At 41.4% G+C, this 15,446-nt stretch overlaps 1 protein-coding gene across 1 annotated transcript in view; it reads left to right on the forward strand.

Moving 5' to 3' along the window:
* GPA33 (glycoprotein A33) overlaps nucleotides 1–13,655 on the forward strand; it is a 52,014-nt gene extending 38,359 nt beyond the window's left edge. The window contains exons 5-7 of the mRNA XM_040339084.1: nucleotides 1,086–1,202; nucleotides 4,409–4,535; nucleotides 13,171–13,655. Of these exons, the coding sequence (XP_040195018.1) occupies nucleotides 1,086–1,202; nucleotides 4,409–4,535; nucleotides 13,171–13,351 (425 nt within the window). The 3' untranslated portion in view covers nucleotides 13,352–13,655. The remainder of the gene's footprint in view (nucleotides 1–1,085; nucleotides 1,203–4,408; nucleotides 4,536–13,170) is intronic.
* The last annotated feature ends 1,791 nt before the right edge of the window (nucleotides 13,656–15,446 follow it).

Genomic DNA, 15,446 nt, shown 5'->3' on the forward strand with positions numbered 1-15,446 from the left:
GGGCCTCATGTCTAAGCTTTGCCCAAGGTCTCACAAAGCCTACAGCTGCCTCCAAGGGCCACACATTATACACCAAGGGGTGCATGTGGCCCTCAGGCTGCAGGTTGAGCACCAGAGGATTAGAATACAACATTGTAACTTTGTAGAAGGTCACAAGGTGAGGGGATGCAGCAGGGGCTGATCTGTGGTCAGACATTTGTGGAATTGTCATCTGTTATGATGCCTAAACCATAGGCGTGCGCACAGGGTGTGCCTGGGCACACCCTAATCACACTGCTGCACAGATTCCCCCCTGCTGTTTGGCTGCAGAAGTAGGGACTTGGGAATCTCTGTCTTAAAAGTGAAATATCAGGGGCCTGTTTAGACCTCTGATATCTCACCAAAGCCCCCCTGATGAAGCTCCTAAAAATGTGTGAAATAATAATAATATATTATTAAATAAAATTGTAAAAAAAATAGAAAAATTGTAAAAAAAAGTTATGATAATGAATAATAATTTATTATTATTATTAAAATTGTAAAAAATAGAAAAATGTTTAAGTTATAATAAAAAATAATATATTAAAAAATAGAAAAATTGTAAAAAAAAAAAAAAGTTATGATAATGAATTATAATAATAATATTATTATTATTAAATTTTGTAAAAAAATAGAAACAGTTTAAAAAAGGTATAAAAAATAAATAATATAATATTATTATTAAATACAATTGTAAAAAATAGAAAAATTGTAAAAACAGTTATAATAAAAATAAACTACTGACCTCAATCTCTTCCCTACTGACACCGTCCACTGCTCTATTGAGAGAGAGAGAGAGAGATATATTTTACACACACACACACACGTGTGTTTGAGCTTTGGGTGCACACCCCAATGCCATGTTCTGCGCACACCTATGATCCGTGTAGGAGTGACTTCTACTTGGCCGTGTTACAGATAAACATTACTAAGCATGCATGTCCTTTTACATACTAAAAAGGTAGATGTAGCATGAAAGCAAGTCCTTTACAAAGTACACATTGACACACTTGTACTGCATGGTTTGGATTAGTTCTGATATATAAATGTGTTTTTTGTCTCTACAGAAGGAGGTGTTTTGAGCCTTAAGAACATCTCTATGGAGACCTCGGGATTCTTTATTTGCACGTCAAAAAATCGAATCGGACAGGATTCCTGCAACATGACGCTAGCAGTAATGCCACGTAAGGGACCCACCTCCGACTTCTAAGGACCCACCAACACTTCTGTGCCTAACTATATATATATATGCTATTAATACCTGTTTAAAATGTTAAGAGCTAAATGACAAAATCCTATGCAGTACATCTGTCCAATAAGTCCCTTTTTTCTGTCTTTAACTCATTTAAAATTATGCATGAAATGTACCTGTTGATCTGCCATACATTTAACAAGCTCTTAAAGCTGTATCTGAGCACTGCAAACTGAAAACACTTTGATTCCGTTTTAAAAATTTTAAGCCAACTCCCTCATCCAAGTTCCCATGCTTTATTTTGTTGCAAAATCACTTCGGAACCCCCCCTAGCATTGCTAGCAGTGGCCATCTTGATTAAGGGCAGAATCGGCAGATGATTCATGTAGCATTTACTTCCTGGAATCCATCTGCCCTTAGTTTAGGCAGGAGGGTGTGCTCAGCTGAGGGCTCCTCTTCCAGATGGGGGGGGGGGGGGTGACCATGAAGACTCCTGGGAAGTAGGGTCTGGTGGCGGGTAAAGTAAAGGCCTCCTTTGTGGCCTCACAGCCGGGCAAGAACGACGCATTCTTGAGCCGTGCTGCACCCTGTGAATGGCCAGGCTATCTTCTGTGACATGCCCTAGAAGATTGCAGGGAGGGAGATGGGAGAAGTGAACTTCGTCAGTTCCATTTTTGGGTGGAACTCCACTTTTAAGGTTTCTTGGCTGTCGCTTGACAACTGTAAGTTTCAACTTCCTCCATAAATTGTCTCTGGAATTCAGGTCTAGAGACTGGCTGGGCCCTTCTATGACCTTAATGGAGTGGCTTAGTATTACGGAGTTTCTTGTAAATCAATAACGATTAAAAATTTACAAAACATTCCACCCCCTTGATTTAAAAGATACTTTATAATATTCAAGATTATAAATAGATGGAACTTTAATAGGAAGATGTTCTACTCCAGGTAGTTTTTCTTCTTTCTTCTTTTTCTCTTCTTTTTCTCTTCTTTTTCTCTTCTTTCTTTCTTTTTTTCTCTTCTTTCTTTCTTTTTTTTCTTTTTCTCTTCTTTCTTTCTTTTTTTCTCTTCTTTCTTTTTTTTCTTTTTTTCTTTCTCTTTCTTTCTTTCTTTCTTTTTTTCTTTCTTTTTTTCTTTCTTTTTTTCTTTCTTTTTTTCTTTCTTTCTTTCTTTCTTTCTTTTTTTCTTTCTTTCTTTCTTTCTTTCTTTCTTTTTTTCTTTTTCTTTCTTTCTTTCTTTCTTTCTTTCTTTCTTTCTTTCTTTCTTTCTTTCTTTCTTTCTTTCTTTCTTTCTTTCTAGAGCGTTTCGCAATATGAGCACTGTATTCTTAAAAATCCTAACTGTTTGCGAATATTGTCTCGCAAAACTAGCAGGATTCAAGCCACAGCGTTTGGCCTGAGGTGGGGGGCGCGGAAACAGATTGGCGCCGATGAGAAATGCTCGTAAAGACTTGGTAATACTCCATTTCCGAAGTTTGCGAAGGTCAGCCGAGCTGTCCTCGGGCCTTTCCGTGTGTTTCCGAGGCTCTCCCGCGCACCCCCACCTCTGGCCACATGCGGTATTGCATGCCATTGAAGTCAATGCGGAACAAATTTGTTTTAGTTTCCATTGACTTCAATGGGGAAAACTTGCTTTGGTTTGCGAGTACTGTGGATTACGAGCATTCTCCTGGAACAGATTATGCTCGTAATCCGAGATTCCACTGTATACCGAACACAGAACTCTTCATTTATATTCACGTTTAAATTTATAAAAAAAAAAAGTTAATGGGTGCTACATTTGTATAGACGGTTCAGGTACTTGATCGTTGTAGCAAATGGAACAGTCGAAGCTTCAGGCACCCCATTTCTTAGGTTGTGAGCAGACACTATTGGATACAATGGGAATCCTCCATGTAGAGCAGGGATATGCAATTAGCGGACCTCCCAGTTGTTGCAAAACTACAAGTCCCATCATGCCTCTGCTTGTGGCTGTCAGAGTCTTGCTATGCCTCATGGGACTTGCAGTTCTGCAACAGCTGGAGGTCCGCTAATTGCATATTCCTGATGTAGAGTGTTGTGTTTTTTTAGAAAAGCCCTTTTAAAGGGGTTGTAAAGGTAAAACAAAAATCTCTAAATAGCTTCCTTTACCTTAGTGCAGTCCTCCTTCACTTACCTCATCCTTCCATTTTGCTTTCAAATGTTCTTATTTCTTCTGAGAAATCCTCACTTCCTGTTCTTCTGTCTGTAACTCCACACCGTAATGCGAGGCTCACTCCCTGGTGTGGAGAGGGGGTGAGTAGGAGGGTCAGGACGCTCTCTACTTTGTAGATGGAGAAAGGAGCAGTGTGTTAGTGGGCATCCTGACACTCCTGCTCGCCCCCTCAAGAGGCTTTATCCACACCAGGGAGAAAGCCTTGCATTACTGTGTTGGAGTTGGACAGAAGAACAGGAAGTGAGGATTTCTCAGAAGAAATAAGGACATTTAAAAGCAAAATGGAAAGATGAGGTAAGTGAAGGAGGACTGCACTAAGGTAAAGGAAGATATTTAGGGAAAAATGTGGTTTTACCTTTACAACCCCTTTTAAATTGCTCAGGTGTGAAACAGAGCTGTTGCATCAGTTTTATTGGGCCCATGGGTTCTGCCATGATTCTTTTTAGGGCTGCGTATATTTAAAAAACATGTTTTACTCATCTGGAAATGCCTGTTGCTATGCAGTCAAACGAAATCTGCCTTTGGAATCACCTAGGATCCTGACATCATCTCCCTCTAATGTTCCGTTTTTGCTCTTCTTGACGACTGTTCACTTTGTGGTATCTTCCTGGTCACTCGCACATAGCATGCAACTTTAAAAAGCATGCTCAAAAAGGTAGGATGCTTATGAAGATTGCAATTTTTCCAATCGAGATGATCCCTCCCCCATCCATCACTAATATCCCTATTGGTCCTTTATTGTCACGAATGGGCGCACTGACTAATAGGGAGGCTTGAGATGGCAGGGACAATGTTTATGACTTTTTTACAGCAGTCGAGATTTTATTAGAACTTCAAAAGCCTACATTTGATAGTTTTGACATGCAATTTTTTTACTGAACGTAACCTCTATTTAATTTTTAGTACGTTCAGTAATTGGTTTAATTTAATATTGTGTGTAATAATGTTGGAAATTGAAAAGGCAGTCAGTTTTATAAAAAAAATATATATATCTTTGTGCCTAAACAGCGTCCATGAACATCGCCCTCTACGCTGGTGTGATTGGAGGAAGTCTGGCTGGGATCATAGTCATCGGTATCATCGCTTACTGCTGTTGCTGTCGTGATAAAGAAGATAAGGAAGATTATGAAATGGCGTAAGTTTAATATGATGGCCCAACTGACAGGTGTGTGTGTGTGTGTGTGTGTGTGTGTGTGTGTGTGTGTGTGCGTTGGGGGTGAACCACTGTTCTGAAATATTCCCAGCTCAGGCCCTGTTTTATTTAACCCCTTGACAACCAGGCAAATTCTGACATTTCTCTCCTACATGTAAAAATCATCATCATTTTTTTTGTTTTTTGCTAGAAAACTACATAGAGCCCCCAAATATAATAAAAAAAAATTATATATATATATATATATATATATATATATATATATATATATGTGTGTGTGTGTGTGTGTGTGTGTGTGTGTGTGTGTATATATATATATATATATATATATATATATATATATATATATATATATATATATATATATATATATATAATTTAGCAAAGATTGCAACTTTTTTATCTCGCATGGTATTTGAGCAACAATTTTTCAAAAACGTTAAAGAAAAAAAAAAAAAAGAGAATTGTTAAAGTTGGCCCAGTTTTTTTGCATAGTGTGAAAGATGAAGTTACACCGAGTAAATGGATGCCTAACATGTCACGCTTCAAAATTGCACACGCTCATGGAATAGCAACAAACTTTGGTGCTTAAAAAAAATCCCCATAGACGACGCTTGACTTTTTTTTTTTTTTTTTTTTTTTTTTTTCTGGTTACATGTTTTGAGTTAGGCTCCATTCACACCTAGGCAGACACATTTGCGGCGTTTTGTACCGCGATTTGCGGCGACAAAACGCCGGTATTGTCCGCCTAGATGTGCTCCAGATTGACCCCCTCTATGGAGATGGTTCCCATCTCCTAGCCGAAAGCCGCCTGAAAAAAAGGTCCGGGACCTTTTTTCAGGCGGCAGGCGTTCGACGTGGAGATGTGAACCATCTCCATAGAGGGACATGTGTTTTCATCCCTCTGGCGGCAGCGGCGTAGCACTACAGGCGTTAAAACGCCTAGATGTGAATGGGGGCTTACAGAGGAGGTCTAGGGCCAAAATTATTGCTCTTGCTCTAACGTTCGCACAACACCTCACGTGTGTGGTTTGAACACCATTTTCATATGTGGGCGGGACTGGCGTATGCGTTTTTGCTTCTGCATGTGAGCACACAGGGGCACTAATCTAATTTATTGTTAATTTTACTTACATTTTTTTTTTTTTAGTTTGACACTTAAAAAAAAAACATCTCACCTCTAGGCTGGGAAACCTGAAATAAAAAAATAAATAAATCTTGGCTTCCCAGCCGAGGCGGCGCCGTTTGTTTGCATGCAGAGGCCGGGGCGTGACATCATAACATCGCGCCCGGCCTCCGACGATCATAGATCATCTCTACAGTAAACATCCGGGACCGGCGGATCCGTTCTCAGACTCACCGATCGGAGAGGTGAGACGGTAGAAGGTCCGGAGGGTGGCTGAAGGGGGGGCGTCCCCTCTCGTCGCCCCCTAAGAACGATTTAATCGGTTGACCAGCCGCTATGATCATTCTTATGGTGTAGGAAATCGCTGATGAAAAAGCCGATATCTGAATGATGCCTATAGCTTCATCATTCAGATACCCCCACACAAAGCCCAGGACGTCCTATGACGGCCAGCCATTGGCAAGTAGTTAAACTGTACAGGGGTTATGCTGCGCCATACTATTTACAGCCTCGTTGTGCCCTACTGTTTGCAATTTTTCTTTTCTCAAATGAACACAAACCACATAAAAAAAATAAACCAATTATCTGTACTTTTCAGGCAGTTTTGACCACTATAAAACGGCTAAGTAACTGCCTCAATGGCCCAGTTCTCATATCTGCAGTTGGGGATGTATAAACAAAGTATTTGTTACCCCAAATTTTGTTCATGTTTTGATAAGTGCCTGTTGTACTATGTAATTGTGAAGTGTCCTGTTCTTTGCACTGCTTCCATTCTGTGAATTATCTGGTGAATTATCTGGTGATCTGGTTATCTGGTGATTCTATTTCAAACTGACCATGCTAAGCAAGAGAGCACAACTTATCCAGCGTAGTCAGTTTTCTGGCTCTGTCCTCCAATGGTCAGATGGAAAGATCAGTGTACTACTGTTTCTCTGCCTCCTGATGACGCTCTTGAACCTATGTAGCCAGATTCAGAGAGATGGCCGCAACTTTAAGGCGGCGTAGCGTATCGTATTTACGCTACGCCGCCTTAAGTCAGAGAGGCAAGTACTGTATTCTCAAAGTACTTGCCTCCCAACTTACGGCGGCGTAGCGTAAATGCAGCGGGCGCAATCGCGCCTAATTCAAATTCGGCTGAGGGGGCGTGTTTTATTATAATTTGGCTTGACCTGACGTGATTGACGTTTTTTTTTTTTTTTTTTTTAACTGCGCATGCGCCGTGCGCCTATATTTCCTAGTGTGCATTGCGGCTAAGTCCGCCGCACGGGCCTATTGATTTCGACGTGGACGTAAACGACGTAAATCCCTATTCACGGGCGACTTGCGCAAACAACGAATTTCGACGCGGGAACGGCGGCCATACTTTAACATTACTATTCCATCTATTTGATGGAATAACTTTAGGCCTGCTAATGCATTGCGTAAACGGCGTATATCTGTACTGCGTCGGCCGGACGTACGTTCGTGAATAGGCGTATCTAGTGATTTACATATTCTACGCCGACCGCAATGGAAGCGCCACCTAGCGGCCAGCCAAAATATTGCACCCTAAGATAGGACGGCGCAAGCCGTCGTATCTTAGATAGGTTTAACCACTTAAGGACCTTAGGTGTTTTTCAGATTTGGTGTTTGCAAGACTAAAACAGTTTTTTTTTTCTGCTAGAAAATTACTTAAAACCCCCAAACATTATATATATTTTTTTCTAACACCCTAGAGAATAAAATGGCAGTCATTGCAATACTTTTTGTCACACCGTATTTGCGCAGTGGTCTTACAAGCGCACTTTTTTTGGAAAAAATTCACTTTTTTGAATTAAAAAAATAAGACAACAATAAATTTGGCCCAATTTTTTTATATATTGTGAAAGATAATGTTACGCCGAGTAAAATGATACCCAACATGTCCAGCTTAAAAATTGCGCCCGCTCGTGGCATGGCGTCAAACTTTTACCCTTAAAAATCCCGATAGACGACGTTTAAAAAATTCTATAGGTTACATTTTTTGAGTTAGAGGAGGTCTAGAATTATTGCTCTCGCTCTAACGATCACTTGTGTGATTTGAACACCGATTTCATATGCAGGCGCTACTCGCGTATGCGTTCGCTTCTGCGCACAAGCTCGTCGGGACGGGGCGCTTTAAAAAAAAAATATTTTTTTGTTTTCTTATTTATTTTTTATTTATTTTATTACTTTTTACACTGAAAAAAAATAATAATAATAATTTGATCACTTTTATTCCTATTATAAGGAATGTAAACATCCCTTGTAATAGAAAAAAGCATGACAGGTCCTCTTAAATATGAGATCTGGGGTCAAAAAGACCCCACATCTCATATTTAGACTAAAATGCAAGAAAAAAAAAATTTAAACTGTAATTTTTTCAAATGACAAAAAAAAAAAAATGTTTCTTTAAGACGCTGGGCGGGACTGACGTTTTGACGTCACTTCCGCCCAGCAGAGCTATGAGGACGGGTGAAGGACATTTTTCCCTCACTCGCATCCCCAGTCACTTGCCGAACAGTCCTGATCGCCTCCGCCGCTACCGACGGCAACGGTAAGCGGCGGGAGGGGGGGCCCCCTCTCCCTCCACCGATAACGGCGATCTCGCGGCGAAGACCGTATATATACAGTGCAGGGTCTGGAAGTGGTTAAGTGTATCTCTGTTTGAGAATACACTTAAACCTAGGTCGGCGCATCTACTGATACGCCGACCTAACTCTTACTGAATCTAGCTATTTGTCTCCACCCTTCTCTAAGCCCCTTAAGCAGCTGAGAACATAGAGCCAGATCCACAAAACGCCGTCGTATCTCTGTTTCTATCTATGCGGCTGATTCATAGAATCAGTTACGCATAGATATCCCTAAGATCCGACATGTGTAATGGACTTACACTGTCGGATCTTAGGATGCAGTAACGCGGCCGCCGCTGGGGGCATTTCTCGTCGAAATCCAGCGTCGGGTATGCAAATTGGCACTTACGGAGATCCACAAAGCTTTTTCCCTTAGTTATTTCTCCGTAAGTGTTAGTTTGCCGTCGCAAAATTAGGGCTGCTTTTACAAAGTGTAAACTTGGTACACCATGTAAAAGTATACCCTTCTTTCCCGCGTCGCTGTCAAGTGTTTTTTTTTTTTTTTTTTTTTTTTTTTCGCCGCATCTCTTTTTTACCCGTCGCGATTCACAAAACTTGGCGTAACGCAAAGCACGTCGGGAACATGCGCAGTACGTCCGGCGTGGGAGCGCGCCTAATTTAAATGGGACTCGCCCCATTAGATTGGGCACGCCTTGCGCCGGACAGATTTAAGTTACACCGCTGCAAATTTCTAGCTAAGTGCTTTGTGGATCGGGCACTTAGGTAGAAATTTTGCGGCGGTGTAACTTAAATCGGAACATTTTAAGTTGCGCCCGCTGGTTGTGGATCTGGCCCATAGATTTTGTGATTTCCTATAGAAAAACTAAAGTATTTATACTACTATTACTTTGTGTATAGATTAAAAAAAAAAATTGCCTTTTCAAGTTTATTTTAAACTGAATGGGTTGTTTTACAAGGTGAGGGTTCACATAAGTCCTAAGGTGACACAAAGGTGAAAGGTTATCATTGCTCTTCTATCACCAGTAGCAGTCATGCTTAGCCAGATATACACTAAAAAACCGCGCTAACACAACACTACAAATATAGGCAGCGGCTAGCGTGTGATGACAAGAAAAATAAACAATATAAAAAGCCGCGCCAAATAACAAAAAATGAATATAATAGTTCAACAGTCCACAGGTAGTGTAAGTAGTAGTGGATATTGGATTGATTCTCCAGCAGAAACAAAAACACTGTACTGATCAGAGGCTGATTCGCATGTAAAGATGTTGATTTTTCAATGCACCAGGTGACATGCATACACTGTGTGACGTCACCACGCCTAGGAGGAGGGCTCCGTAAGCCGGCCGGCTTGTTTTATCTGTTTAATGCTGTGTTTATACTGCCTAAGTGTAAGTACATTACTTTCTTAAAATAAATTTGTATACCTACGATATCACGCTATTGCGTCCCTTTCTATTCTCCTGTCTATATGTGAGCCGGATTGGGTTACGCTTATCGATATACTGTGGTTGCTGATGAATTGTGGGGTGTCCTAAATCGGAATTATACATCAACTCCAAACCTCAGCTGTCTTTTTGATTGGAAATCTGAGCCCGGGGGATTTAAAGGCCGTGGCTGGGTTATAGCCAACTGCACCAAAGGCTTGCTATCTGGTAAGCTGATACACAATTCCGGTGGTGGGATCTCACACAGTGTATGCATGTCACCTGGTGCATTGAAAAATCAACATCTTTACATGCGAATCAGCCTCTGATCAGTACAGTGTTTTTGTTTCTGCTGGAGAATCAATCCAATATCCACTACTACTTACACTACCTGTGGACTGTTGAACTATTATATTCATTTTTTGTTATTTGGCGCGGCTTTTTATATTGTTTATGCTTAGCCAGATACTTTTAAAGTCCAATTGATCTCAAGACAAATAAATTGGCCCTAGTCACTACTCTCCACCAGATCCCTGGAAAACCTCCCCCTCTGGCTTATGGCACAGCATTCCCCACAATGCCACTTACATAGATGGTGTGGTGAATGGAGGGAAACCTTTATGACTCGCATACACAGAAGTGTCTGAAACTGACCCGATTTTGGAAAGCCTAGTGAGAGCAAAAGGGTGGCACTTCAAGCCAAGATGTTCACTTTAACCACGTCTTGATAGGCCTTCCACAAACTGCCACTAAGGTCTGCAATCTCAAATTCTTGCTCTACACGGGCCAAAAGTTTTCCCTCTATGCATTATGCCCATTTATGTATGTGGGGTAGTGGGCAAGGAGTGTGTAAAAAAGAGCTTTGATGGGAATCGCTTAGTTGGAGGTTCTGGTGGGAACTAGTGCGGTATCTAGTGCTGATTAATTTTGTCCCCGAGATCATTTTGGACCTGCAAGAATCTGGACAAGTGAGACTGCTGCTGGTTACCAAGAATGATCCTCATCTTGCACCTTTTTGGGCAAACTTGGGACTTGTTTACACATCCTCAATCACAGATCCAGTTGATATGAGCATTCATTTTGTGAACGAGATACAGGAAGTCATGTTTATGGAATGCCTTCTTTTATTCAGAAGAATTGTTAAGAAGCCACCATTTTCCATCTATGAGCACCTTTATAAGCCCACGCAAACCACTTATATCTGTACCATTTAACCACTACCCGACGGCCGTACGACGTTATACGACCGAAGGGTGGTTCTAAATCTCTAACTGGCCGCGTTTTTACGGCCTGCGCGCGTAGTCAGCGGCGCGGGCGCATCTGGCGGCAGCACGCGTGTACTCGCCGCATCGCTGAGATGCCGATGCCTGGCAGCCGTGATGTCCGCCAGGCACTCGGGATCGGCGGCTACAGGGACAAGACGTGGAGCTCTGTGTGTAAACACAGAGATCCATGTCCTGTCAGGGGAGAGTGGAGACCGATCTGTGTCCCTTGTACATAGGGACATAGATCGGTCACCTCCCCCAGTCACCCCCCTCCACACACAATTGGAACACAATTCAGGGAACACATTTAACCCCTTCCTCGCCCCCTAGTGTTAACCCCTTCAATGCCAGTCACATTTATACAGTAATTTAGTGCATATTTATAGCACTGATCGCTGTATAAATGTGAATGGCGCCAAAAATGTGTCAAAAGTGTCCGCCATAATGTCGCAGTCACGAAAAAAATGCTGATCGCCGCCATTAGTAGTAAAAAAAAATAATAAAAAAAAATAATAATTCTGTCCCCTATTTTGTAAGCGCAGTAACTTTTGCGCAAATCAGACGCTTCTTGCGATTTTTTTTTTTTTTTTTTTTTTACCAAAAATATGTAGAATACGTATCGCCTAGACTGAGAAAAAATGTTTTTTTTAAAAAAATTGGGCTATTTATTACAGCAACAAGTAAAAAATAGTGTTTTTTTGTTTTTTTTCAAAATTGTCGCTCTATTTTTGTTTATAGCGCAAAAAATAAAAACCGCAGAGGCGATCAAATACCACCAAAAGAAAGCTCTATTTGTGGGAAAAAAGGACGTCAATTTTGTTTGGGAGCCACGTCGCACGACCGCGCAATTGTCTGTTAAAGCGACGCAGTGCCACAAGCTGAAATTTCACCTGATCAGGAAGGGATATATGTGCCCAGTAAGAAAGTGGTTAAATAACTAAAGTCTAGGAATAAGTGACAGGTCTGTTTTACACTAGAAGGAAGTTGCCGTTCTAGGAGCACGTAACCTAAAACATTGGTGTGTGTTGCTTTGGTGAATGCCATTGGTTTGAATTGTCTGGTGACTTCTTTATTTTTATCTTTTCTGAAAGGCTCCAGTGGCAGGATTATTGCTCATGGTTCCAAGCTCCACAATCCACAAAGAAAGGCCGGCACATTGGTATAAATCGGCAAAGTAGTTATCCTTTATTGTACACAGTGGAACACCGACATTAAAAATGCCAACGTGTTTCGACCGTACAAAAAAGCACAACAGCTTTGCTGATTTTATACCAATGTACCATCTTTTCTTCATGGATTGTGTATTCGCAAGGTTTCTGAGACCTCAGGGTCCTTCCAGCCAGAGCGCCGAGTTTCAGAGACTCTTGCAAATCACAGTAGAGGTTGTAGCGCTACACCATTTTGTTTCAAGCTCCACCCCTTGTAGTCAATTTTGAACCTATAAAACCTGAGTTTGACCCCTACTGCTATTGAGTATTATCCCTTCATACCTGGTGGAAATGAATTAAAGCTGTAAAGTCATGTTCAGATTTAACAATCTTGAGTACTAGACGCTAGAAGTGTGGCACACCGACCAAAAAATAAACAAACTCTAAATGGACTAACCCAGTGTTTCTCAACTCCAGTCCTCAAGGCGCCCCAACAGGTCATCTTTTCAGACTTTCCATTATTTTGCACAGGTAATTTGATCAGTTTCACTGCCCTAGTAATTACCACAGCCATTTCTTCTAAGGGAAATCCTGAAAACATGACCTGTTAGGGCGCCTTGAGGACTGGAGTTGAGAATCCCTGGACTAACACTTTTAAGCATAGTCTTTGTTTTCAAAATTAAAGTGATTAAATAACAAACATATCATACTTGCCTCCACTGTGCAGTTCGTTTTGCACAGAGTGGCCTGATCGTCCTCTTCTGGGAAGCTCTCTCCCAAGGGGGTTACCTTGTGGGCGCGCTCATACAATCGGCATCCATAGCTGTCGATTGTATGACTCGGCCCTGTGACCATGTCATTGGATTTGATTGACCGCAGTGGGAGCCATTGGCTGCACTGCGATCAATCTATCCAATGAAGAGGCGATCAGGCATGGGGAGAACAATGCGGGATCGCGCCCTTGAAGTTGGGTATCAGCTTACATTGCATTAAACGCCTCACCTTCCCTTCCTTGACATAAGATTGTTTAATAACGCAAGTTTATTGGTTTCTTCTTTAGTGAAAGAGAAGAGGAAGAGGAGGAGGAGTCTGATCACCCCCCACAGAAGGCTCAAGTAAAAACGCAGCAGCAGCAACAATACCACGAGGAGGACGATGATGAAGAAGATCTGGAGGACCATGAACAGCACAGACCACCTATGCCACCAGCTAATAAACCCAGATTGGTAGTTAATGCCTGAATAACACGTAAAATGGGCACCTAGAGCCCCTGGTTTTTAAGTATATTAAACTTTAGGTGGAAGCAGAACAAGGCTAGAAGAATGAATGAAAAGTATGAATGAGTCATATATTGCCTATAGCAGTGGTCTCCAAACTGTGGCCCGAGGGCCGGATGCGGCCCTTTGCTTGCCTTTATCCGCCCCTTGGAGCACTATCCCTCCCACTGATACCAGACACTATTCTGACACTGACAATAGAGCACTATTTCTCCCACTGACACAACTAATAGAACACTATTCCTCCCTATGATACCAGCAATGGGGCACTATTCCTCCCCCTAATACCCGACGTTTACTAACAATGATGCCAGGAACATTTCTACTCCCGCTGGCCAAAGTCCGGACCTCCAAGAGTCTGAAGGACAATAAACCGGCCCTTTGTTTAGAATGTTTGAAGACCCCTGGAATATAGCAACCAAAATGTATCCATCAAATGCAAACAAGCCTCGTTGCTAAAGACCCCGCTTTTTTTTTTTTTTTAAACATGTGAAAGAGCAATGTGTAAGAATTCATACATGGTTCCAGCTCACAACTGTCTTTTTTTTTTTTTTTCTTTTTTATATGTTGCAATATATTTCTTATGCATTTATATAACGTTCATGTGAAAGCCCATTGGGCCTCTAGTTTTTTTAAATGATCAAAATACATTCCAGGTGCATCAAAACAAAAGGAGTGCAAGGTTTTTGTTTTCTTTCCAAACCTGCTACAGCCTTAGTAGACAAGTCTGTCCCCTGCCAGCTGGGAAGCAGTGGTCTCTCTGCACAGCTTTAGATCTGACTCAGCAGGGGAATGCCAAACCTTTGCAATCAGCAAAGCTCAAACTCCCTGCTTAATGGAGAGGTCAGGCTCTGATTTAGCAGGAGGTGTATTGGAACTCTGCAGAGAGACACGGTTTCCCCACAGAGCAAGGGCCGAGCTGTGGCTTCTTTTTCCTTTTTTTTTTTTTTTATATATATATATTTTTTTAAAGAAAACAAACTGTAAAAGTTTGCACACCCTTTTTGTATTGATACATCTGGATTGTATGTATAGTTGACTTTTAATTGAAAGTTGGGCCTAAAGTGAAGTAGATCTGGTGGTGAAGAGGTTCCAAAATGACTGAAGCCACTAAAAACAAAATGCAATCAGTACTAACTTACTAGCAAATGGCATTACAGGGGATTATTAGTGAATCGATGGGCATTCTAAAGCTTTTGGAACGGCTTCATGCCTTTTTGTATTGGTGACAAGTGCAGTTTACTCCTTTGCACCGATATGTGTTTTTATGTATGAAATGTGTTGTAACGGTCAACACCGTTTACGACCTTCCATCCCAGTCACGACAGCTTATCTGACACACAGACAAACCAGCAGGCCTCTCATTTCCCAGAAGAACGAGACTTGCTCCTTGTTCTCTGGTTTCAAATGAAGACAATTTTAATGGTTTCTTCTCAGTCTTATATACAGTACAACCATGTGACAGTATTCAAAGGGACAATGAGATCTCCACCCCCCTAATCGCACACTAAGGCTAATTACTTAAACATTCTAGACAGGTCAGCACCGGCCTATAATTATCATGTCTAATCACTGCACATTCCTTAATTAACAGCATAACAAACAAACCACCTTCACACACTGAGTTTCCTAAGCAGACGTTTCGTCTCCGCATACAGCTTGACACCTATTCACACCTCTGAGCATCAATAGGTTTTAGACAGTGTTATCACACAATTAAATGTCTTCCAGGAGCCTGACTCAATTAGCATGTCACTAGTCAGGGCTAATCAGAGAATGAGTCACTATTGACTGGTTGGGCCAACATCCTGCAGTATCTCAAAATCCTGCAATACGAACTATCAGTGATGTCAAATCTCATGTAATACATGAATTATGATACACTTGCCACCCCATGCCCAAACGGCACAGGGTGGACTCAGACCCAAGAGTTATCAGTGACGCTGACACAGGAGTATCCTCCATCCTCACAAAGTCTTTGGGTGTCACGGGTCATTCCGTTACGTGTGTTTTTTTTTTTCATACCTGCTCACAGCTATAAAAAAACATCTTTATATAT

Source organism: Rana temporaria, chromosome 2 (genome assembly GCF_905171775.1).
Source record: "Rana temporaria chromosome 2, aRanTem1.1, whole genome shotgun sequence".
NCBI lineage: Eukaryota > Metazoa > Chordata > Amphibia > Anura > Ranidae > Rana > Rana temporaria.